Source organism: Bos grunniens, chromosome 8 (genome assembly GCF_055505025.1).
Source record: "Bos grunniens cultivar Pamir isolate PY7600 chromosome 8, Bosgru_T2T1.0, whole genome shotgun sequence".
In the NCBI taxonomy this organism is placed as follows: domain Eukaryota; kingdom Metazoa; phylum Chordata; class Mammalia; order Artiodactyla; family Bovidae; genus Bos; species Bos grunniens.
In genome coordinates, this window is record NC_141172.1 from 27,058,516 (window position 1) to 27,085,966 (window position 27,451).

At 37.1% G+C, this 27,451-nt stretch overlaps 1 protein-coding gene across 16 annotated transcripts in view; it reads right to left on the reverse strand.

Moving 5' to 3' along the window:
- The window catches only part of CCDC171 (coiled-coil domain containing 171), a 340,483-nt gene that overhangs the window by 30,350 nt on the left and 282,682 nt on the right, over positions 1-27,451 (reverse strand). For 15 of the 16 annotated variants that reach the window (XR_015169517.1, XR_015169516.1, XM_086415030.1 and 12 more), the window contains one exon: positions 21,055-21,207. The exons of the other annotated variant lie outside the window; for it this stretch is intronic. Coding sequence is in view for 13 of the 15 variants with exons in the window: in XM_086415030.1 (XP_086271156.1) it covers positions 21,055-21,207 (153 nt within the window). In the remaining 2 variants the exon portion in view is untranslated. The remainder of the gene's footprint in view (positions 1-21,054; positions 21,208-27,451) is intronic. 16 annotated transcript variants of the gene reach the window in all.

A 27,451-nucleotide genomic window follows, 5' to 3' on the forward strand; every position in this document is an offset into this window, starting at 1 on the left:
GCAACAAACAGCCCGTGCAGCCAAAAATAAGTAAGTCTGTTCATGCGTAAAGCAAGAATATTTGGTGTTCCTCTCTTCTTGATATGACAGGAGTCCTCAAACGTTTTTAAAGCATAAGTCTTTTGTTAAATGAAATCTTACTCAGAAATTTAATTTCTGAACTAAAATAAGATGTAAGTAAAGTTAGTGGCTCAGATGGTAAGGAATCTGCCTGCAATGCAGGAGACATACGTTTGATCCCTGGGTCAGGAAGAACCCATGGAGAAAGGAATGGCTACCCACTCCAGTATTCTTGCCTGGAGAACACCATGGACAGAGGAGCCTGGTAGGCTACAGTCCATGGGGTCACACAGAGTTGGACACAACTGAGCAACTAATACAAAGTTACCCTGCTTAGAATAAGGTAGGAGTGAAAACTCTGTTTTCTAGTCTTCCCTACTCCCACCTTGAGATACTTATATGAAACAGGGATAAATAAGACTGAATGGCTATTTCTAATAAATGATAAACCCCTCTATACCTAGCTTTCTTAGTTCTGAAATAGGGATCAATTTAAACTCTTCCAAATATTGCTAAAAAGCGTTACTACACACCTGATGCCTTTGGTTATCAGTGCCATTAAAAAGAAGAAGCAATGTGGTTATAAAATCCAAATTATTTTAATAACTTTACTTCAAATTTCTTGGTTCTTTTACCTGTTTTGGGAAAGACATTTAGCTTCTTTTAAAGAATTGAGGATTTTATATCCAAATAAATATAGGTCAGGAAATGTTTAAGTAAACAAACCAAGATTTAAAAAAAAAAAAAAAGATTACTCCATAGGCAAAATATATAAATAATGAATACCTATTTTTCTATACAAGATATAGCTATATACATATATCTAGATTCAAAACTCCTTCCTAGGCCACCTTCTTTTTGCAAAAAAAAAAAAATGGTTATACTGTCAAGAAAAGTCAAAAAAGATAGGGAATACCTAAGAATCTATAATATTCAAAATGCTACTTAATAAAATATTTTAAAATTTAAGTCATAAGCCTCCAAGAGGATTAACAAAATAATGTATCAAAACAATCACACTGGCATGATAAAATTAGATATAACCTGTACTGTACACAATCTATATGATATGTAGTTTCAACCAAATTCCTATTTCCAGTTGGAACGCATCAGAAATAAGAAGATGGCAACTAGAAACATAAAGCTGTAACCTTAGCTGGCCCTCACATTCTGGAAGGGTACCTTTCCAAAGGTGTCAAACACTCAGAACAAAAGGAGAGCCAAAGGAATGAGCTGAATTCAGATTCGATCAAAGTATGCCCGAAGCCAAAGTTCTGGGGAGCTAAGGCAGCTATGTCTTCCCAATTTCTCAGCTGACATAGACTCTTAAGAACAAGTGCAATATATCCAAACTTCAAACTGATATAACATGGAACTTTCAATTCTCTGTGCAAAACACAACTTCAAAAGGAAAGAGGAAGGCCCTTTGTTCTAGGTAAAAGGCTTTAACCAGAGACCTGGTGAATCCACCACTCTTCAGACACAGTCATTTTTTACTCAAAGAAAAAAAGAATAGCTTTTTTATTTTGGACAGAAAACTATAAAACTTTTATTAAAGTGTAAATGTTCTTGTCTCTTAACAGCCTAAAGGCACATTCAACTTAAACTTGGTCTTTCTTAATGTGTCTCTACTATTTCGTAACCTGGAATCCATTTTCTGAGAAAAATGTTTATTTCTACTGTTAGGTCAAGCATGAGTTTTGGACACACAGACAGGGGTTTCCATCTTAGATCCCGCGCAGCAATGGCAATGGGCAGATTACTTACCCTCTCTGGGACTGAGCTGCCTTGTCTGCAATATGCACGTGTGCCCCATCATGTCTGACTCTCTGTGACCCATGGACTGTAGCCAACAGGCTCCTCTATCCATGGGTTTTCCCAGGCAAGAATACTGGAGTGGGTTGCCATTTCCTCCTCCAGGGGATCTTCCCGACCCAGGGATCAAACCCACGTCTCTCGTGGCGCATGCACTGGCAAGAGAATTCTTAACCCACTGAGTCACCTGGGAAGCCCTATCTGCAATATGGGGAAACAATATCTCTCATAAGATCAATATGAAGATTAAATAAAATAACAAATAGAATAGATATAGATAGAAAATGTCTCTATGGCACCTGTCAATTAGAAAATATTACTGACATTATTGGGGGATTATTAATGTAAACTCAGCTTTGAATTAGTTGCCCAGCTTTCTCCTTAAGGACACACATAGTATATCGTCAACACAACTCTTCATCCATCCACTCCCCACAATCAACTACCTATGCATGACTTATTAATTTGATGAGTAAACAAAAGTTTGCTTGTCCATATGTGGTTTAAAGTGAGTCCCTTAATTGTTCAACAAGCCTAACTAGTAGGAAAAGATGTGCCTTGACCACCCACTTTGTTGGATTTAATGTCTTGGGTGTGGGAGATTTCATTTAAAGAAGTTATTTAGCTCTCTCCTGAGTATTCAGTTTGGCATAAATCATGTATTTTCAAGCAAAAGTTTCTTCCAAAATTATGAGAATTATGACTCTTTACGTTTGTTGTTCAGCTGTCCACCTTACTTTTTTGGTATTGCATTCTATTTAATGTCTACTTTTTAAATACAGACAAATTTTTAAAAACATTCATAGCACATAAGGGGAGTTTTAGTCATCTAAAATACAGTAGAACTGCAACAACTTTAAATATGTAGCTCTAACATTTATGATATCAGTGACAATTGTATTGAAACTTCCAGAGTGTTGGAACCGTCTAATTATTAAGACTTTTACTTGCCCTGCAGGTGTAAACACATGAGTGTAATAAGCTTTCTCACTATGAAAAACACATACTTATATTAATATATTAAAAACGATTTAATGAGGTCCGTTTCCTTCCAAAAGTAAACTGAGGTTGTGTCTGAACCAGCTTGAGGCAAGGGAAGTTTCAAACATAACGTTTTTTAAAACTAGCCATTATTTCCCCTGTTGAAAAAAAATATTGCAATTTTATTTCCTAACAGCAAATGAAACTGTCAGGAAAATTTAGGTGTAATAAAATTGGGTGGTTAAACCAACATGCTGGGCTTGAAATAAAACTGAATTAAAGGAATTAAAATTAATTCTTATGTCAGTCAACCCTTTAAAAATACTACTCAAAACTTACTGTTTTTACAAACAGAACTTCCTTGTTCTTGATAAAGTACAAAGTTAACCATCTCCTTAATGACCACTAATAGTGCTGCAGTTGAAATCGTGCATCGAACAATGTTTTGCATAAAAATGTGTTGCTTCTGGCAACTTTTCTTCTTAAATAAAAAGTTGTCAAGCAGGGTGACTTTAGTGGTACAGAGTTTTAAAACTGTGGATTCAGTCCAAGGTTAGCTAATAACGGCTGACATGCCCTGGAATCTTGAGGCCTAAATCAACATTGTTTTCACAGCTGTAATTAAGCCACCTAATCAGAAGCACATTTTGACGGGACAGTTTCTGGAAGCCAGACATTACAATTTCTTATGCCTGGAGCGCAGTGGCTCATGAGAGGTCCTCGTTTAATTTCAGGTTAAAAAGAAGGAAGGCTGGGGGGGCAGTAAAATAAAAGGTCTATTTTTTTTTAGGCAACACAACTGCTGAAATGAAGCAGGCCTATGTGTTCATGCCTTGACCAGCTTTGCATCCCACCCTCCTCTGGCTCTCTGCTGAGTCCCCCAACTCTCAAGTGGCAGCTGCACACAGTGAGATGACGGATCCCTGCCAAGATCAACAGATGAGCTGGTCTAAACTGGCTCTCTGTGTGTTCTGATTGTAAATTGTGCTGGTGATGATTAGAGAACTCTAACACAGGATGTCGACTCTTAAAACTGTCCAGAGAAAATAATTTTTTTTAACTTTTTTTGTGGTTTGGTGCATAGTGTTGTGTCTATAACTTTCATATGATTCAAATGAATTCACCCAAATTAAGCAACTCTGTTATTAAAAAAGAAAAAAAAAAAAAGAAGACCATGGCTTGGCTCATAGCAAGGCCCTTCATCTGGGGTTGTTTATATAATAGTGCTATAGAGTGTGGTTCTCCACCAGCACACTAGTCATGTGTTTCTACCACCTGCCAACTGAAGATATTCCTAAAATGATGAAAATCTGGGATGTGATATTCCCATTTTATCAAGTAACCATGCGGATGTCTTTAAAACAGCTACAACTGCCAGCTGAGGTTGTTTTCCGCAGTGTTGTTGCATTCTGTAACATTTAAACTTTCAACCCCAGAGGCCATTGTAAAACTATCAATATGAAGGCACTAGTCACTGGAGTCTGATTACATTTAGTTCTGCATTTTAATTACATATGGATTCTATTAACTAAACCTTTTGCCTTATAGGCAACATTTTAATCAAATTACTATAATTTTCAAATATGTTACAATAGTTCCACGAGTTAAAAGTTCACATTCCTAACATATTAAATATCAAAAAAACTTTGCATAAAGAAAAGGAAATACCAGTAACAAACACACTAATAAGTTTTCAGATTACTTGAGGGATTTTTGGGCTACCTAGTTACATGTTGTGAGATTTATGTAACTGGTACTCACTTGTAAATGGGTTATTGGTATTGAATATAACCAAGTTCAAAATAGAATTATTACAAGTTTAGAAACACGCACTCACTTTACTGCTGTAAATTAAAGCAAGAACGAAACAAAGCAGGGTGAGCATCTAAGTACGAAAAAGTATTTGTAGCTTCAGTGAAAGAATTTCTGAGCTGAGAAGGAATTTAGATTTCGTCTAGCTCAAACCCTTCATTTTACAGCCAGGAAAAACCAAGACCAAGGAGTTTTATGTGATTTATTTCCCAAAGCTCTGTGTTGAGTTGATAACAGAGGTTGTTCTAAAATCCAAGTTTCCTCTGACTCTCTGCTGTGCTACTTCTCAGTACAGTACATTGCCATTCTGTGTGAGTAACAATCTAGCTGCCTGTTCCATACCTCCCAAGAACTAAAAGAAATATTTTGTCATGTGGCAAAACACACTCAACATAAAATTTACCATTTTAGCAACTTCAAAGTGTACAGCACAGTGGGGTCGAGTATTAGGTTGGTGCAAAAGTAATTGCAGTTTTGCACTGTTGAATTTTGCCATTTGATATTGGAATACATGCTTTTTTAAAAATGTGATTATGATCATTTTAATGTGCATTTCTCGCTTTATTTCTTTTTTTTTTTTGGCTCAAGACTTATCATTTGCTGTTTATTTTATATTTGGACTACAGAAACAATGTTAGACAAAAAGCAAATCTGAGTGATTTTTTAATTCAAGTTCAAAATGGGTCATAAAGCAGCAGAGATATCACAACATCACAACATCAACAACACATTTGACCCAGGAACTCCCAAAGGATATACAGTAAAGTGGTGGTTCAAGAAGTTTTGCAGAGGAGACAAGAGTCTTGAAGATGAGGAACATAGTGGCTGGCCATCGGAAGTTGACGACCAACTGAGAGAATCATCAAAGCTGATGCTCTTACAACAGTATGAGAAGTTGCCAAAAAACTCAATGTTGACCATTCTGTGGTCTTTCGGCATCTGAAGCAAATTGGAAAGGTGGAAAAGCTCAATAAGTGGATGCCTCATGAACTGACAGAAAATTTTTAAAAACGTCGTTTTGAAGTGTCATCTTCTCTTATTCTATACAACAACAACGGACCATTTCTCGATTCATTTCTGACATGCCATGAAAAGTGGATTTTATACGACAACGGGTGATGACCAGCTCAGTGGTTGAACTGAGAAGAAGCTTCAAGTTCAGTTCAGTCTCTCAGTCGTCTCCGACTCTTTGAGACCCCATGGACTGTAGCACACCAGGCTTCCCTGTCCATCACCAATTCCGGAGCTTGTTCAAACTCAAGTCCATTGAGTCAGTGATACCATCCAACCATCCCATCCACTGTCATCCCCTTCTCCTCTGGCCTTCAATCTCTCCCAGAATCAGGGTCTTTTCAATGAGTCAGTTCTTCACATTAAGTGGCCAAAGTATTGGAGTTTCAGCTTCAGCATCAGTCCTTCCAATGAATATTCAGGACTGATTTCCTTTAGGATTGATAGGCTGGATCTCCTTGCAGTCCAAGGGACTCTCAAGAGTCTTCTCCAACACCACAGTTCAAAAGCATCAACTCTTCTGTGCTCAGCTTTCTTTATAGTCCAAATCTCATATCCATACATGACTACTGGAAAATCATAGCTTTGACTAGATGGACCTTTGTCGGCAAAGTAATGTCTCTGCTTTTTAATATGCTGTCTAGGTTGGTCATAGCTTTTCTTCCAAGGAGCAAGCATCTTTTGATTTCATGGCTGCAGTCACCATCTGCAGTGAATTTGGAGCCCAAGAAAACAAAGTCTGTCACTGTTTCCATTGTTTCCCCATCTATTTGCTATGATGTGATGGGACCGGATTCCATGATCTTCGTTTTTTGAATGTTGAGCTTTAAGTCAACTTTTTAACGCTCCTCTTTCACTTTCAACAAGAGGCTCTTTAGTTCTTCTTCATTTTCTGCCATAATGGTGGTGTCATCTGCATATCTGAGGTTATTGATATTTCTCCCTTATTATTATACAGTGGAAGTGACAAATAGATTCAAGGGATTAGATCTAATAGACAGAGTGCCTGAAGAACTATGGATGGAGGTTCATGACATTGTACAGGAGGCAGTGATCAAGACCATCCCCAAGAAAAAGAAATGCAAAAAGTCAAAATGTTTGTCTGAGTAGGCCTTACAAATAGCTGAGAAAAGAAGAGAAGCTAAAGGCAAAGGAGAAGCTCCAAGCACTTCCCAAAGTCAAACTCGCAACCAAAAATGGTCATGGTCACTGTTTGGTGATCTGTTGCCCGTCTGATCCACTACAGCTTTCTGAATCCTGGCAAAACCATTAGATTTGAGAAGTATGCTCAGCAAATTGATGAGATGCATCAAAAATTGCAATGTCTGCAGCCGGCATTGGTCAATAGAAAGGTCCAACTCTTCTCCACGACGACGCCAGACTGCCCATCACACAACCAGTGCTTCAAAAGTTGAACAAATGGGACTACCAAGTTCTGCCTCATCTGCCATATTTACCTGACCTCTCGCCACTGACTACCACTTCTTCAAGCATCTTGACAACTTTTTGCAGGGAAAACACTTCTACAACTATCAGGAGGCAGAAAATGCATTCCAGGAGTTCATCAAATTCTGAAGCATGGATTTTTATATTACAGGAATAAACAAACTTATTTCTCATTGATAAAAATGTGTTGACTGTAATGGTTCCTATTTTGATTAATAAAGATTTATTTGAGCCTAGTTACAATGTTTTAAAACTCATGGTCCGAAACCTCAATTACTTTTGTACCAACCCAATACATTCACAATGTTGTGCAACCATCAGCACCATTTTAGCTCTAGAACTTTTCCATCAACCCAAAATATATCCTCACCCATTAAACAGTCATTCTCCATTTCCTACTCCCCTGCCCTGGTCAATCACTTACCTGTTTTCTATCTCTATGGAGATAGAGTATGCCTATTCTGGACATTCTATATAAATGGAATCATACAATATGTGGCCTTTTGTATCTGGCTTCTTTAATTTAGCAAAATGTTTCCAAAGTACATCATGCTGTAACATGTAGCAGTACTTCTTTTCTTGAATGGTTGAATAATATTCCATTGTCTGGATATAACACATTTGTTTATCATCAACTAATGGGCATCTGGACTCTTTCCATCTCTTGGCTATTCTGTATAGTGTGGCTATGAATATTTGTATTTTCCTTTTGTATCTCATTGCATTCCTAGTAAGTGTAAAGCAGTATCTTAATGGGGTTTTGATTCACATTTCCCTACTGACCAATGGGGCTTCCCAGCTGGCACTAGTGTTAAGTAACCCACCTGCTAATGCAGGTTAGACATAAGAGATGAGGGTATGATCCCTGAGTTGGGAAGATCCCCCAGAGAAGGGCACAGCAACTCATTCCAGTATTCTTGCCTGGGGAATCCCCTGGACAGAGACGCCTGGCAGGCTACAGTCCATAGGGTCACGGAGTCAGACATGACTGAAATTACTCAGCACGCATGCACACACTGACTAATGATGTTGAGCCCGTTGACAGGTGTTTGTTAGTCATCTGTACATCTTCTTTGGAGAAGCATCTATTCAAGTCCTTTGCCCATTTTAAAAATTAGGTATTTGTCTTATTGTTATTGAATTTTATGAGTTCTCTACATATTAGACTCTAATCAGATATACAAATTATATATATTTTCTCCAATTCTCGGGGGTGTTTTTAATACACAAAACTTTTCATTTTCATGAGCTTTTTTTTTTATTTTGTTATTTATGCTTTTAGTGTCAAACCTAAGACTTCATCATCAAATCCAAGAAGATTTATAAATCCATGAAGACATATAACTAAGTTTTTACTGAATTTTAGCTCTTATATTTAGGTCTTTGATCCATTTTGAGCTAATTTTTATATACAGTGTGAAGTAAGATCTCAAGGAAATACATTTCTGAAAATACACTTTTTAATGATTTATGTAAATTAGACTTCTATTTCTAAAATAAATTACACATACTCTTACTTTTTGCTAGGCACAGGAATAGTTAATTTTAATTTGGTATATCACCGTTATTATCAAACATTTACTGAGTATCCACTGTGCAAGTAAAAGGCATTACACTGGTCATTTTATGTCTAGGTGAGTAAACAGTTCAGTTCAGTTCAGTTCAGTCACTCAGTCACGTCCAACTCTTTGTTACCCCATGAATCGCAGCACACCAGGCCTCCCTGTCCATCACCAACTCCCGGAGTTCACTCAGACTCACGTCCATCGAGTCAGTGATGCCATCCAGCCATTTCATCCTCTGTCGTCCCCTTCTCCTCCTGCCCCCAATCCCTCCCAGCATCAGAGTCTTCTCCAATGAGTCAACTCTTCACATGAGGTGGCCAAAAGTACTGGAGTTTCAGCTCCAGCATCATTCTTTCCAAAGAAATCCCAGGGCTGACCTCCTTCAGGATGGACTGGTTGGATCTCCTTGCAGTCCAAGGGACTCTCAAGAGTCTTTCAACACCACAGTTCAGAAGCATCAATTCTTCAGCACTCAGCTTTCTTCACAGTCCAACTCTCACATCCATACATGACCACTGGAAAAACCATAGCCTTGACTAGATGGACCTTTGTTGGCAAAGTAATGTCTCTGCTTTTGAATATGCTATCTAGGTTGGTCATAACTTTTCTTCCAAGGAATAAGCGTCTTTTAATTTCATGGCTGCAATCACCATCTGCAGTGATTTTGGAGCCCCCCAAAATAAAGTCTGACACTGTTTCCACTGTTTCCCCATCTATTTCCCATGAAGTGATGGGACCAGATGCCATGATCTTCGTTTTCTGAATGTTGAGCTTTAAGCCAACTTTTTCACTCTCCTCTTTCACTTTCATCAAGAGGCTTTTTAGTTCCTCTTCACTTTCTGCCGTAAGGGTCGTGTCATCTGCACATCTGAGGTTATTGATATTTCTCCTGGCAATCTTGATTCCAGCTAGTGCTTCTTCCAGCCCAGCGTTTCTCATGATGTACCCTGCATATAGGTTAAATAAGCAGGGTGACAATATACAGGCTTGATGTACTCCTTTTCCTATTTGGAACCAGTCTGTTGCTCCATGTCTAGTTAGGGGCCCCCAAATCTGACAAAGTTTAAAATTATTTAAGTGGTATGCTGAAAAAGAATGTTTTTCTTTGTCAGAAATCATTTTCCTTTGGGTTTTTTAGGTTTTTAGGAATAGTAATAAAGAGGAGAAGAAATATTCAATTTGTATTACCTGAAAGTATTTACTTTAAATTTTATGTTGGTATAATAATCTAGTAATGATTCTACTCATTTTCATTAAGTGTTTGCTAGAGAAATATTAAGAAAAAATGTTATGGGAAAAAAATCTGAGATGGAACTATGGTTTGTGCAAAGTACAAATGCCATAACAAGTGTGTACTGAAAAGTAGCATTGACGAAGTGTTCCTCCAGTTAATTTCAATTCTAATAAACCAGCATTTATTGAGGTGAGACCATTAAAATGAATTATAAAAAAATATCACCTTGTAGACTCACGATATGGTAATCCAGAAACAACTAACTGATCATATAATTTAGATTAATATATAGTTCTCAGACAGGTAAATTCAGTGATGAACGAGCATAACAAAGGGAACGCTTACTTCTGCCAACTGGGAGATAAACTAAAAAACCAGATGGGGTTGGGATATGCCTGAATGCCAATGATCAAGAATTTTTGCTTTCAAGAAGAAAGTATAGAGCCAAAATATGTTTTGGGTCAAGCTGTGGTTTGACCTTATCTGCACGTTGGAAAGATAACTGGCACTGATGTGGCAGACAAGATGGAAGGGGAGAATCTACATACGGGGAAATGCATTGGAAGAGCGTCGCAATAACCCAGGGAAAACAATGTGAATACAAGGGTAGAAAGGGAAAACGGGGTCTAAGAGGTCTGTGGTGGTAGAAATAATAAGGCTCAGCAACTAATTAAAAACTGGTAGAGAAGGGAAAGTAGAAAAAAAGATCAGGGTGTTACCCTGGGCTGTGAGGGGAACAGCTAAGTCAGACACAAGGAACATAAAGAAAGAGGAGTTTGAGAAAACGGGAGTGGTAGAATTAGATAACATGTTCAGTTTGAGACCTCAGTGAGTTTGAGGTTTTTGCAGAAAATCAGAGTGCAGATTTCTGAAAATCTAGCAGGTAACTGAAGCCCTCAAAGAATTCAATTTAGTAAGAAAGATAAAATGGTACAGGAAACACTCAGAGCATATTTAGTTGCTACCACTCTGTACAACTGGTAGGAATATTTAGAGCATTCCATTGCCAAACTGTCATCTCTGTTCTCTACAACTTCATTACTAATTGACTACAGCGATCAGAGTTGGAAAGTCTCAGTCTTGCTACTCCTTGCTCCACCCTCATAATATTTCATTCCTGAAGAACGGAATTATATATTTATTACATCTAAACATATTTTATATTTATACCTACATATATCTAACAGTAAATGTTTATAATAAAATACTATATATGTATATACTACATAAATTATATATGCATATACTAAATTATATATGCATATACTTAAATAAATTATATATAAAATATAAAATTTATATTATCCTACCCCTACGGTCACTACACAAATATTATTCATCATAAAAGTAGCTCCTCTTAAACTAAATCATACAAAACTTGAACTACATCATACAAAAACTAAAAGGCTAGAGAAGAAGTGCGAGGCCAGTGGAATATATATTTTTATTACTATTGTTGTTGTTGCTAAGTCACTTCAGTCATGTTCGACTCTGTGCAACCCCATAGACGGCAGCCCACCAGGCTCCCCTGTCCCTGGGATTCTCCAGGCAAGAACACTGGAGTGGGTTGCCATTTCCTTCTCCAATGCATGAAAGTGAGAAGTGAAACTGAAGTCGCTCAGTCGTGTCCGACTCTTAGCGACCCCATGGACTGCAGCCCACCAGGCTCATCCATCCATGGGATTTTCTACTATTAGGCTGCTGTTTAGTATACCAAAAGAGTGTGAGTTTCTGGGCTATGAAAAATTTTAGAAGTTTGGAAATTTATGTCAAGGATCAAGGAAAATGTCTGCAGGCTGACTGGGCTGTCCCATCTTTGGATGTTTTTGTTTCCTTTATTTAACTCTGTTAGTATGTGAAGAGCAAAGCTGGAGCTCATGATAAAAATGTGGATGAATTTAATGAGCATCTAAGTAAGCAATATTTAGCAAAAGGGTAAAACAAGTGCTGTTATGACATAAAACAGCAGTGAATTTTGAGAGTAGAAAAACGTTAAATTTGCAGTTGGGAAGAGAAAAGACATAAAGCAAAGAGGGTAGAGGTCTTCCGTGCAGTTAATGGAGACATGATTCAAGGGACTTCTCAGAAAGCTGAGAGCACCACAGTGCTCCTCTGCAAGTCTCCACCCTCTCTCCCATTCTCCACCTAATTCATGCTGCTCTAGTCAGACAGACATCTTTCCAGCCCTTTAGCATTCTGTGCTTTCCCTTGTCAATTTCTCCTTCAGTCAGTCAGTTCAGTCACTCAGTCGTGTCCAGCTTTTTGCAACCCCATGGACTGCAGCACACCAGGCCTCCCTGTCCATCACCAACTCCCAGAGTTTACTCAAACTCATGTCCATTGAGTCAGTGATGCCATCCGACCATCTCATCCTCTGTCATACCCTTCTCCTGCCTTCAATCTTACCCAGCATCAGGGTCTTCTCAAATGAATCAGTTCTTCGTATCAGGTGGCCAAAGAACTGGAGTTTCAGTTTCAGCATCAGTCCTTCCAATGAATATGCAGGATTGATTTCCTTTAGGATGGACTGGTTGGATCCATAGCCTCCTTAGCCTTCCTTATCTCAACTAAGTTAATTCTCTATATGAAAGTGAAAGTCACTCAGTAGTGTCCGACTCTTTGTGACCCCATGGTCTATACAGTTCATGGAATTCTCCAGGCCAGAATACTGGAATGGGTAGCCTTTGCCTTCTCCAGGGGATCTTCCCAAACCATGGATCAAACCCAGGTCTCCCGTACTGCAATCTATATAATAGCTGTACAATACTACTAGTCTCTACTACACTTGGAAGGCCTTGAGAGCAAAGATTTGTTTTAATTCACATTGCAATCTCACTGGAAAGCAACAGACAAGAAATCAGAGGCCTTGCTCTAACCTGACTTGGCCCTAAATAAAAACCTTGGAGTAAAACTCAAGAATCTGTACTTTATACCACTGAACTGCACTGTACAGCTTGTCTCAACAAATTAAGACTTGGTTTATGGCTCATTTTTTAAAATTATTTTTCTTGAAGGATTTAAAACCTCAATGATAAACATCAGGAATTAACTGAAAGTATTTGAAAGTTGATGAAAACAACTTACCTAGATTAAGTTACTTAGATTCTGTCAGCTTCTTCATCTATACAATACTAACAAACAATACTTCCTCTCTCAAGAAAATGTAGTAAGATTAAATGGGACAAAATTTTATTCAAGAAGATAAAGGAGATTCTTTTTTTTTTTTAATCTTAACCAAAAGATCTAAGTCTTTCTGCTTAATTAACAACATAACACCACTTGACAACTATCAAATCTGACATGATCTCAGAAATGATGCGATGATCTCTCCCCTGCAATATATTAAACGGAATGCTCCTCTGATTTGTAACTTATTATTTTCTCACAAATAAAGTACTGCAGAATTAAAAACATACTGCTTAAGCATACAAGGGAAATGAGGCAAATCAATACTGTAGCTTGAAGCATCATAACTCACAGTGAAGTATTTGGGTTTGGCATCTTATGTTTCGCAGATTGAAATATCATGTGTTTCTCCACACTTGTGGGTGTGCCAGTCTCCAAACACCCACAAGTAATTGGTTCTGACTGCTGTACTCTTCTCTACTGGGTTGTATGGCATTCAAAAGTCTTTACTCAAAGTGCTTTCTGCTTACTGTTAGTCAAGATAAAAGCTCTAGAACAGCCCTAAGTTAATGGGTCAAAGACCAACATGCTGAAAATGTTAAAGTTCTGGCAAGTGTACAATTGATGAGACCTCTTAGATGAACTCCAGCATCACATACATGCTTCTGAACAAAAAGGAAAATGTCACCTAAAGAAGGATAAAGCTTTTAAGGATAACTATTCATACCTGCAATACCATCCATCTCTTTCTACGTATACATTCTACCATGATATATTAAGCTTCTTCTTAAGTAATGATGAATATTTACTTTTTATTCTTATCTACTCAAATGGTGGAAAATTTAGAAAGGAGCATACAGTGACTGTCCTTGGCTCACTAAGTGATAACAATAACACCTAACATCAATACTGTATTTAGTATGTGCGAAAAGCACTGTTGTTTTAGTTCTTTTGCTTACTCATAGATAGATTTCCTTTTGCTTACATATATTTCTTAAGGCTATAAATATAGCTTAGCTGCATAAATATATGTAATTATTGGAAAAATCTGTATATACAGGGAAGCCGGCCAATATTTACTGTGCAAGTGAAGTTGCTCAGTCGTGTCCGACTCTTTGCAACCCCATGGACTGTAACCTACCAGGCTCCTCCACCCATGGAATTTTCCAGGCAAGAATACTGGAGTGGGTTGCCATTTCCTTCTCCAGGGGATCTTCCTGCCCAGGGATAAAACCCGGGTCTCCCACATTGCTGCTGCTGCTGCTGCTGCTAAGTCACTTCAGTCGTGTCCGACTCTGTGTGACCCCACAGACGGCAGCCCACCAGGCTCCTCCGTCCCTGGGATTCTCCAGGCAAGAACACTGGAGTGGGTTGCCATTTCCTTCTCCAATGCATGAAAGTGAGAAGTGAAAGTGAAGTTGCTCAGTCGTGTCTGACTCTTAGTGACCCCATGGACTGCAGCCTACCAGGCTCCTCCGTCCATGGGATTTTCCAGGCAAGAGTACTGGAGTGGGGTGCCATCGCCTTCTCCGTCCCACACTGCAGACAGATGCTTTACCATCTGAGCCACGGGGAAGCTATATTTACTGAGCATCTACCAATATGCCAGACGCTGTGTCTTCGTTTAATCTCATGACAATTCTACAATGCAGGCAATTTCACCTACATGTTACGAATACTGAAACTGATGCTTATAGTGTTGTGTGGGTAATAAATAATGGTGCCAGAAAGGACCCTCCAGGTCTGCCTGACTCTAATGCCATATATAACAGGAAGGAGGTGATGGTAAACAGAGCCAAGAGTAGAGCAGAGAGCTAGTTCACCTGAGGATCCATTAGAAGAGTTCTGAGAATGGCTCAAAGTAACAAATACAGAGACCAAATAAGAACATCAAGAGCAGAACAGTCAAAGGCAGAATCAACTTAGGTCATAAAGTAAGAAGCAGCAACTGGATGGTACAAGATTGGATTGAAAACACATGAGGGTAGGGTCCAAAGTGACCTCTGCAGGCAGTCTTGGGCTCCAGTGGGTATAGGCTGGGTGAGTTATTGTTGTTCAGTCACTAAGTCGTGTCTGATTCTTTGTGACTCCATGAACTGCAGCACACCAGGGTTCCCTGTCCTTCACTCTCTCCTGGAGTTTGCTCAAACTCAAGTCCATTGAGTTGACGATGCCATCCAACCATCTCATCCTCTGTCTACCCCTTCTCCTTCGGCCCTCAATCTTTCCCAGCATCAGCATCTTTTCCAATGAGTCGGCTCTTCACATCAGGTGGCCAATGTATTGGAGCTTCAGCTTTCAGCATCAGTCCTTCCAATCAATATTCAGGGTTGATTTCCTTTAGGATTGACTGGTTTGATATCCTTGCAGTCCAAAGGACTTTCAAGAGTCTTCTCCAACACCACAATTCAAAAGCATCAATTCTTCGGTGCTCAGCCTTCTTTATGGTCCAACTCTCACATCTGTACATGACTACTGGAAAAACCACAGCTTTGACTAGATGGACCTTTGTCGGCAAAGTGATGTCTCTGCTTTTTAATATGCTGTCTAGGTTTGTCATAGCATTTGGGGTGAGGTGGATAACTTTAATTGACAGAAGGAATGGAACTAAAGTAACAATACATTTTCTATTAACACACAAAAATTATTAGGTAATGTAATTCATTAAATATATCTAATATCCATTAGGTCTATTCTTCAAAACAAAACAAAGCAAAGATTTTTGATGGCTCTTTCCCCTCAACAAGGTGTCAAATCCTAGCATTCTTCAAAGACTCCTGCAAACACTTCATCTTCTCAGAACCTTCTTCTAGCAATGTTAGGCAGAATGAACTCCTTCCTCATCTATGTTCCTACAGGCTTTATAAATGCCTATTGTTTCTATTTGCTTATGTGACCATTTCCCCTGCTAGAAAAGAAATTCACAAAGGCAGAAATCATGCTTTCACCTTCATCCCCATAAGACAAAAATGGTAGATAAAAATCCAGAAACATCAATAATTATATTAAATGCAAATGGTCCAGTCACTCAACTAAAAGCCAGAAATTGTCAAATGGATAAATACAACAAAACCAACTATATTTTTCTATAAGAGACCCACTATAAATATAAAATATAGGTTAAAAGAATGGAAAAAGATATATCATGCAAACATTAGTCAAAAAAAAAATCTAGAGTTGGAAAAGGTGATAACCAGATGGACAGTATAGTGAACAGAGTCAAAACCAGACTGTTGGAGGCCTATTTTAAGAAGATGTTAAAATATATTTAGTTCACTCTCATCTTACAACAGAACTTCCTAAATCCTGAGAACACTGCACTCCTATTTTTCCTGCTTAACTGCTAAATCTCTGCAGTAGATTTCTCAATTTTTCCTGCTTAACTGCTAAATCTCTGCAGTAGATGTCTAAATTCACTTTCCTTCTGTCAACTTTCACTAATTTCTCCATCTCTTGCCAAAAGAGCCTCTGTTAAGGTTACCAATGGCCTGCATACACTAACTCCAAAGGTCATTTTCAGTCTTCATTTCACTTGATTTTCAACAGCATATGACTCCAGTGAACATCACCCTTCTTAAAATTCTCTCTTCTCATGGCACCATACTTTCTTGGTTTCCTCTTCCCTCTTTGCCTGTTGCTTCACAGCTTCCTTTGCATCTTTATCCTCTTCTACTCAGGCATTATGTGTTGGAGTTTTTCAAGCTTCATTCTTAGGCCTTTTCTCTTCTTACTCTATAAACCATCCTTATGTAGTCTCAGTCTTGCTAGCAGCTTCAAGTCCTACCTGTATAACAGTGACTTGAATTTTTTATCTACAGCTTGGCACATTGCTTGAATTCCATATCAAGTAGCCTTTTTGACATTTTTAGCTGGATGTCTCAATGGTATCTCAAACTTACATACTCAAAATTAAACTCACAATATCCACTGTCACCCCATTCCACTGTTTCTCTAAGTAAATGAAATCACTGATCCATTTTCAAAAGCAAAAAACAACAACAAAAAAAACTAGGAATTGTTTGACACATCCTCATCTCTTGTTCTTCACATTCAACTGTTTCTTGATACTACAGCCAAAGTGATCTTTTTAAAAAATGCAAACCTGAACATATCGTTCTGTCTATAAAGTTTTTTTAATGACTCTTACTTTGCTCTTAAAGATAACAAAGTCTGACCTCTGCCCTTTTCTCCAGACCATTCTTACCTCAGACTACTCTTGCCTTTGCTATCTTTATTCCAGCTGATTTATCAATTTCTTCCTCACACCATAGAGCCTTTATAGATGTCTGTTTTCCTCTCCTCCTGATATGGAACACAACACGCCACCATTCCCGGATACCTCATACCCAGTCTTCTGATATTAGCTTAAGCATCATTGACCTAGAAAACGCTTAACTGATACCTTAGTCTAGGGTAGGCTCATTTGTTTAAAAAAACTCTTATACACCTAAGTTCTTCTCTTTCAAAGAACTTATCTTGGTTAGTAATCACATATTAATTAGTGTGATTACATGAAAAATATTTACCTTCACTGTTAAGATTTTAAGTTCATGAGAGCAAATATTGTCTCTTTCAGTTCACATGGCACCCCAGAACCAAAATCAAGCTTGCTACAGAACAGATGCTGAATAAATATTAAACTAATGGGTGGAGAAGAATTAACAACAATAATACAAAGAAGGCAGAGATCAAGTAAGTAGAGGCCAGAGAGCCAATGAAGAAAAAATGATAACAAGAGAAACAAAGGAGGTGAGTATTTAAAGAAGAAAGTAGTTGAAGCTTCATACTGTCCAAGAAAGATGAAAGGAGATGAGAAGGAACAAATGGATAAGCAGGGCAAGCAGAAAATCGTGGTGCCCTATAAGAAAATAGTATCAGTAGAATGAGTACATAGACAAAGAAGTATAGACTGGTTTTCAAGAATGTGTCAGTGAAAAGAGGGGAAGACAAGGCTGCAGAAAGGGCAGAGAGCTCAGCTACAGGAAAATACTGATGGTGATCACAGAGCAGGAGTTACATGTTCAAGGTTGCAGTAGGAAGCAGTACAAAGTGACTTGGTTTGAAGCTGAAGATATTATATTAGTAAACAGTCTTTTCCTGTGGTGTAATCTCAATTACCTTCTATAAAGATAATGGTAATAAATTAATAGATAACTTTTTTTGGATTACTAAGTGCAAGGGAAAGTGCAAAGTACTTGAACACTTCTCTAGACCTCCCAACATCTCGAGAGTAGTATCATCATCCTCATTGTACAGATGAAAACCTGAGACCCAAGCCCCCCAGTTAGCAACTAACAGAGGTTGAACTGGAATCTAGATATATCTGATTTGTATGGCAAATCAGATATATGATCAATTGGCTAACCCAGTATCTATTCATTCCTTATTCCCTTGTCCCTTGACTCATTAGAGCTTAGGGGGTCACACAACCCATTTCCAGCTGATGGACTATAAGTGAAAATACATTGGGAATTTCCTTGGAAGGTTTTTCCTTTTTAAATATATAAATGTTTAAATATATATTTAATATCTATAATCTATTAAAGTTTTTTAATATTAATACTTAATAAATATATGATAGAAATATTAAAATTTTTTAATGGAAAGCCTTTCAATGATTTATTATTTATATAAAACAGATACTGCTGGGCCATCCTATTCCTCTGAATGCGATTCCAAATCCTAGATCGGGCTGTCATCTTATCATGGAGTGGTAGAGAAATTACAGAGAAGTTGAACCACTAACCTAACGACAATAGCCACCTACTTCTAGACTTCCCACTGTATGAGAAAAAAAAAGTGTCTTAAACATGTTACTCAAGTTTTCTCTTATTTACACTTGACTCTACTTCTAATGGGTATAATTCCAAAGCTCAAGCTCTTATCTACCAAACTAGATCACCTCTCGTCTATGAAATTAAAAGATTAACCTCCTTCAGAGAGTTCTTAAGAAGTCAGAAAATGCATATAAAACTGTCTTGAAAAACAGAAGTTACAAATTTATCATTATTAATTTATTATTTACAAATTTATTAATTTATTATTCCTTTATTACAAATTTATTATTCTTTTCAAAACAGTGATCCTCAACTATCCAGGGAATAGTTTATTGTTTATTTATTATTCTTTTTAAAACAGTGATCCTCAACTATCCAGGGAACAGACTGGATAGCATATATCCCACGGAAGCATGGGATTAGGCGGCAGTGTCCTACGACACATCAGAACCTGTGGGGAGAGTGTTCGCACTACACACATTCCATTTTGAGAAGTACTGCCTACGTGAACCTCTTCTTATAAGCAAGATGATGGGCATATCCTGTAAATCTTCTCAGAAGGTTGAGAAGGGAAGCTTTATTATAATCATGTGGTATATTAAGCAGACCTTCATTAAGATATCAATAGCTTAATAACTAGTAAAAAAAAAATTTTTTTTGAGTCCATGGGTAAATAATCCCACCTTACCAAACTTTCTCAAAACATAAGTAACTATTCTTATATGAATAACAGAATGAACAATCAGTAACAGTATGACCCAATAAAGCTGACATAGTATAATATAATATTAACCACTGGGATCAGAGAACTAGCAGGAAGAAATCTAAGTATGTTTTAAAGAAATACTAGAATGAATTCCAAATACTTATACAAATCTTTATAAAGGTTTCCTCTTCATTTTAACTTCTCTTATTTGAGGTCCAATTTACTACTCAGTCATTAAGAAATTAACAAAGTAATTTTAAAAATTGAACTCAACTGAATTCACATCTCAGATCTCAAATAACTAGTTTGCTCATTTACTGGATTAAGTGTTAGAAACTCTTCATTCAGTAATCAATTGCTGAGTACCTACTATGGGCCAGACTGTTCTCAGCACTAGAGTGCCCTTACAGCTGTGAAGAAAATACCCCAAATTGCTTGACTTTATGGAACTTATATTCTACGAGGGTAAGCAGCAAAATAGACAAAAATAAATAAAACACAAAATGTGTAAGTTGCTAAGTGCTATAGTGAAAAAAATAAAGCAAGGAAGGTAGAAGATACACAAGCAAGAAGAGGTGAGAATGAGTCTGTGGGGTGGGGGAAGGTTAGTGGTTGCAGTTTCAAATACCATGGTCATAAAGCTTCACTGGGATGCTGACACTCAAGCTACTACTCAAAGGAGCTGAACAACTAAACCACAGCTATGCATCTATTTACTTTATGTTAACTCTTTTTCTGTTGAATATATCATTTGAAACTTGTCAATAGCTGAATGGCAAAATGATACTGTTTTTCATTACAAGTCACCTTGATCCATTCAAATCAAACCAAAAAAGGAAAAAAGACATTCCAATTATTGATAACCCTCTGAATCCCATTGTTGACATATCTGGCTCTTGAGGAAAAAGTTGAAATTGTATTTTATTCCTTTATGTCAGAAATACATTCATTTTTTTATACTCCCCAAACATGTATTTCAAGTGGAAAAAAATTTTGTTTGGTCTTAAATGAGCCCAAATTTCATCATGGGCTAAAATTTTAAGACATAAAATGACTGCTGAAACTGAATTTTAATCATATAGATGAATCACAACATGCATCTTTAGCTAGGCATGTATTATGGATAAGTCTAGTTTTCTACAGAGAATAATCACATGTTCTAATTACCATTTTGGTTATACGCATAATTAATAATATTCTGTCTTTAATGGGACACACTGAATCTTCAGACAGTTGAAAGCTTTAACTATGCATACTGCCAAACCCAACTGTCAGCTGCACTACCAAACACAAAGGAATCTTGATGTAGTGTTTTTGCATTGATAACAATACGCATATCTTTATACGTGATACAATGCAAAAATTAATTGCTTTCCTTCCTTCAAAATTTTCTCCACACTTAGTAATTTTATGCTGCTTGACTGATCACTTATTCTAAACTAGACATATTGGTGAACAACAAAAACACGAGTGTAAATGTGACCCAAGATTCAAAGACAAAAAATACAGTGTAGGACTTACTGATTGTAAACTTGCATTTTCACGTAAACAAGCCGTGTGAAGTTCTGATTTCAAGGTTGCAATGTGACTTCGATGAGATGTCATTTCCTTTTCTAATGTAGCAATTCTAGCGCTTGCAAGCTGGTAGACATCCATGAAACTTTTAATCATAGCCTTCAGAAATAAAAATAGTGTCACATACAATTCAAATAAAGCTGTCCCAAAGGAGAATTTCCATAATTTTAAAGCAAAATCATTAAAATTTTAAAATAAACAACTTTTCATCTTCCTTTAAAATAATAAAGCTAAACCTCACATTTTGCATTGAGAACAGTGACTATTTTAAGAAAGTCTGGGAGAAAATAATTGAGATTTCTTTTCCAGAGTATTTATTTAAATAAGGCATACTTTGATCTATTGTGCTTAAAATTTAGAATGCAGTTTTTAAAGGTGGCACACTTATTTTCTTTGTAAAGTTAAATTCAAGTTGTAATTTGACCTAAATTTCAATCTTAAGACACACAGTAGATGGATATACAAGCAAGATATTTCAAAATAAGCTTAGTGTAATTTTCAATCCACCTAAAAAGCAAGTGCTTTGAAACAAAAGGAGCTGAACTAATCCTGTGATTAAGAGTAAATATTATAATTCCTATATTGTAAGCAAAGCATAATTATGTCCTTGCATTATACTAAATACAATAAAATAAATAACATAAGCAAGTGCTGGTAATTCTTTCTCTTCCCTAAGTAGTGTAATATTTGGGGGAATTGTTGGGTCTCTGTATCACAGTGTAATCATATTTTGTAAACTTTAGCTTCTAAAGGAAGCTATAATGAATTTTAAGTCCAAGAATACTAGTATATCTTTTTTTAAGTCTTTCAAAATACTTCAAGTACAATAAAGTAAAATCAAACATTTCAAAGACGTGTTCAATACAATGTTATATTATTTATAAGAAAACCATGTTCCAACCACAGCAACAGCTTAGAACAATGGTAGACAGTCTGAGAATTTCCAAATTATATTCAATCTGAAGAGTGGTTTGAGAGAGCTTTACAAAACTAGATATTTGGGCATATGCATATGAAATAATCTGGTGAACAAAAAGTAAGAAACAACACATGCAATGTCTGAGAAACAGAAGTAGGTGTTACTTGTATAATTGTTAAAATTCATACCTTTTTGCCTAACGAAAGCCTATTTGCCCTCAAAAACCCAGTTCAGAAACCACCTCTTTAAAGAAGCCTCTTTTGAGCCCAAAGGCAGTGTTAATTTCTATTCTGGTTCTCTGTGGGTCCCTCATGCTTGCATGCAATTTTTCATTTTTTGCTTTGGCAGAAATGCATTCATTGACATGTTTATATTCACTACATCAAGGAGCTACCTAGACCAGATGGTGTGCCAAATCTAATCATCTTTGTATCTTCAGGGATGGCCTGATGACTGACTGGAAGGAAGGAGGAAGAGAGGAAGAAAGAAAAGAAAGAAAAGAAAAAAGAAAAAGTCTGTAAAAGCGGAAAAGCCACAAGTTGAATAGGCATGTTCAACTTGGGGAAAAAAAAATGCCTTGGGAAAATATAACCTTAACACTCTAACGAATAAATTACTCTGTGTGCGCGCTAAGTTGCTTTAGTCATGTCCAAATAAACTGCTACTGCTCCTAAGTCGTTTCAGTCGTGTCCGACTCTGTGCAACCCCATAGACGGCAGCCCACCAGGCTCCCCCATCCCTGGGATTCTCCAGGCAAGAACACTGGAGTGGGTTGCCATTTCCTTCTCCAATGCGTGAAAGTGAAAAGTGAAAGTGAAGTCGCTCAGTCGTGTCCAACTCTTTGCGACCCCATGGACTGCAGCCTACCAGGCTCCTCCGTCCATGGGATTTTTCCAGGCAAGGAGTGGGGTGCCATTGCCTTCTCCAAATAAACTGCTAACCATACTTTATTCAAAGTCAGAAAAAGAAGCAAAAGCATAGCTGTAGGCAGAAAAAGATAGAGTACACAAAAGTGAATTCTATTATCCAATACTAAATAAGCATGGTACAACTTCATGTCTGGGAACATCTCACATGTCCTCTCACATCTCACATTCCTTACCTTGAGTCATTTCAAGGTAAGATTAGGGCTAATGCTAACACAAAATATTTCCCTAGATTTCAAAAGTAGATAAAAATCAGAAATTATAAAATCATATGTTTCTTCCTACACTGAGTCTCTCTCCACTTCTGTAAATTCATTCATCTTCTCCATTGAGATGGTGGGCCAGGAAGAAGTCATATTAATATTTTTTTTTTCTGGTCTTCACGCTGCCTCTTACTTAGCTTTATCTTGTTGGGTCATGTGGTCTCTCTGGGTCTCCATCTCCTCCCTCCGTAAAAATGGGAAGAAGAGTCCTTTTCTAGCTTATTTCTAAAAGTGTTGTAAGGATCAGATCGGTAAAAATATAATACAAAGCCATTCCCTTAACCATTCAACTCAATGGAATCCAATACATCTCATGGATTCTCATATACATGATATTCTAAAAGGAATATACAATATAAATGATATTCCTTCAAATCTTTTTTTGATTCATGTTGATGTATGGCAAAACCAATACAATATTGTAAAGTAATTAGCCTCTAAGTAAAAGAAATAAATTTAAATTTAAAATAAATAAATAATAAAATTACCCAAAATCAAAAAAAAAATAAAAAATAAATACTTTTTTGAGAAGTTATGTCTGATGGAACAAAAGTCATAATTATTTTGGCTCCTTCCTTGATCTACTTTTAATTAAACTATAAAATTTGGGGCAGTATTAAGAGAAACCACATATTACTTCTTTATAACATTAAAAAGAATAAAATAATCTTACTTTTTGCTTAAGATTTAGAATCTTTAGCATTTAAAATCATTAAAGCAGTATTTCATTTGAGAGATGAAAGCATATAACACTGTGTAGGGTATTTTTTCAGAGCAGGAAAGGTACAGTGATCAATATAGAAAGTATGTTTCATGGAACTCATGCATGTAAAATATACTATATGCTTCTAAAATGAAAACCTCCTTCAGAATTGAGAGGCGGGGAGGAGTATCAATGAAATGGCAGAGCTATTCAAAGACGCCACAGCTCTTTTGAAGAATAAAGAATGTTAACTTCCAGTATTAAAAAGTGATTCAAACTATGTTATAAAGGAGGCCAGTGGAAAAAATCCAACCTTTTCGTATAAAAGAAAGGCGCCAACTTGGTAGAAGAAATGGAAATGGCAGTCGGAATCAGGGGAGGGGGAAGGTGGAGGAAGGAGTGAACATCTAATGACCTCTCCATCAGTCTCCTAAAGTCTAGCCCTCTGCAGCACTCCTCACTCCTGGATTAAAACATCACCCCTTTCCACATTAGGAAACAATGACAGAGCAGCATGATGCTGTGAGCAGCATGCCCAACATTTGAGAATGTATTCCATGTCGTCTTTTGCCCTCGGGATTTTGACTCTACCATGCCATGAGATATGAATCTCAGTGGGCTTTATCTAGTTACACGAGAAACAGAACAAAAAGCAGTTTCTGGACAAAAATAGGCTTTCGATTTAGAGATAATCTACTGTGTTTATAATCAGCATAACAAGATGAGAAAGTCCAAACATAAAATTTCACATCTATTTTAAGGAAAAGCATAAGTGTTTTAGAATAAAAATAATTCTGAGATACTATCATTTGTACTAGTATATTATTTATATAATTCGTTATGTACATATTATGTAGTTTTGACTGACTTCAAAATCAGACTTCAGGGAAAGTGGAAGTCTTAGGAAGCTGATGCTAGTTGAAGGAACAATTAGTGAAAAATGTCATAAGGCCGAGATGCCAACAGAATAGTAAATTTTCTATTTATATTTTTGAGTAAGTAATTGGGATGCAAGAACCTGACATTTTACCTTAAATTATGTAATTATGGGTATATTTCATTTCTATATACTACATACATAAACCATATAAAACAGATAGATCAGACATATCAAATATGTGAAAAAATATATATCCATAAAATGGGGAAAATGAGTCCTACCTCACAAAGATTGTGTGGGGAGGGGGTTAAATGAATTTAATACATGAACAGATAGTAAGTATCTGACACACAACAAACACTCAGGTAAATGTTAGCTATAATAACGACAATGGTATTAGAAAATTACTATTTTAACTCATTAAAGAAAGACTCTATTTCTGAGGGGTATTATTGGACATAAGTATTTTAAATATAAGATAGTCTATACATATTGAATATATTAATTTTTTTCAAACATAAAGAATACTAAAAGCTAATGAATGTTTACATTCTAACAAGAAAATGTCTCATTGTGAGAGTAAAAGGTATTATTTAAAGAATAATACCTATGGCTGATTTTATGTTGAGGTTTGACAGAAAACAACAAAATTCTGTAAATCAATTATCCTTCAGTTAAAAAATAAATAAATTTTTATAAAAAGAATAAAGTAATGCCATTTGCCAAAATACAAATGGACCTAGCAATCCTCATACTGAGTGAAGTCAAACAGACAAAGACAAATATTGTGACATTGCTTATATGGGGAATCTAAAAAATAGGGTACAAATAACTTATCTACAAAATAGAAATAAAGTTGCAGATGTAGAAAACAAATTTATGTTTACCAGGGGGTAAAAGGGGAGGGATAAACTGGGAGATTGGGATTGACTATACACACTGCTATATATAAAATAGATAACTAATAAGGACCTACTGCAGAGCAGAGAGAACTCTATTCAATACTCTGTAATGCCCTATCTGGAAAAAGAATCTACAAAAGAGTGGACATATGTATGTGTATAATTGATTCACTTTGCAGTACAGCAGAAACTAACACAACATAGTAAATCAACTATACTCCAATAAAATTTTTAAATAATAAAAGTTGTGCTTGTGTTCATATGCATGTGTGCTAAAATTGCTTCAGTGTGTCCAACTCTGCACGCCATGGACTGTAGCCTGCCAGGCTCCTCTGTCCATGGGATTCTCCAGGCAAGAATACTGGAGTGGGTTACCATGCCCTCCTCCAAGGGAACTTCGCAACTGAGGGATCAAACCCCTGTCTCTCATGTCTCCTGCATTGGCAGGTGGGTTCTTTACCACTAGGGCCAATAAAAGTTACTATTTAAGATGTCTTTCCTAAGAAAGAAAGTCTTATAATGATAACATTCTCATAGGTTTTTTAGTATCAAATTTTATTCTTTGGCACCTGGAATTAAAGGAAAATTATTATCTTTATTATTACAGAGTTAGGCTGAAAGGTTGCTCATTTAGTTGATTTACTTTCATTCCAATACTTTACAAGTGTAGAGATGCAGCAGAGAATGAGGGTTAAATGGTCTGTTACTCAGTTCAGTTCAATCGCTCAGTCGTGTCTGACTCTTTGCAACCCCATGAATCGCAGCACGCCAGGCCTCCCTGTCCATCACCAACTCCCAGATTCACTCAAACTCATGTCCATCGAGTCGGTGATGCCATCCAGCCATCTCATCCTCTGTCGTCCCCTTCTCCTCCTGCCCCCAATCCCTCCCAGCATCAGAATCTTTTCCAATGAGTCAACTCTTCCCATGAGGTGGCCAAAAGTACTGGAGTTTCAGCTTTAGCATCATTCCTTCCAAAGAAATCCCAGGGCTGATCTCCTTCAGAATGGACTGGTTGGATCTCCTTGCAGTCCAAGGGACTCTCAAGAGTCTTCGCCAACACCACACTTCAAAAGCATCAATTCTTCGGCGCTCAGCTTTCTTCAGAGTCCAACTCTCACATCCATACATGACCACAGGAAAAACCATAGCCTAGACTAGACGAACCTTTGTTGGCAAAGTAATGTCTCTGCTTTTGAATATGCTATCTAGGTTGGTCATAACTTTCCTTCAAAGGAGTAAGCGTCTTTTAATTTCATGGCTGCAGTCACCATCTGCAGTGATTTTGGAGCCGAAAAAAATACAGTCTGACACTGTTTCCACTGTTTCCCCATCTATTTGCCATGAAGTGGTGGGACCGGATGCCATGATCTTCATTTTCTGAATGTTGAGCTTTAAGCCAACTTTTTCACTCTCCACTTTCACTTTCATCAAGAGGCTTTTTAGTTCCTCTTCACTTTCTGCCATAAGGGTGGTGTCATCTGCATATCTGAGGTTATTGATATTTATTTCTCCTGGCAATCTTGATTCCAGCTTGTGCTTCTTCCAGTCCAGCATTTCTCATGATGTACTCTGCATATAAGTTAAATAAACAGGGTGGCAATATACAGCCTTGACGTACTCCTTTTCCTATTTGGAACCAGTCTGTTGTTCCATGTCCAGTTCTAACTGTTGCTTCCTGACCTGCATACAAATTTCTCAAGAGGCAGATCAGGTAGTCTTGTATTCCCATCTCTTTCAGAATTTTCCA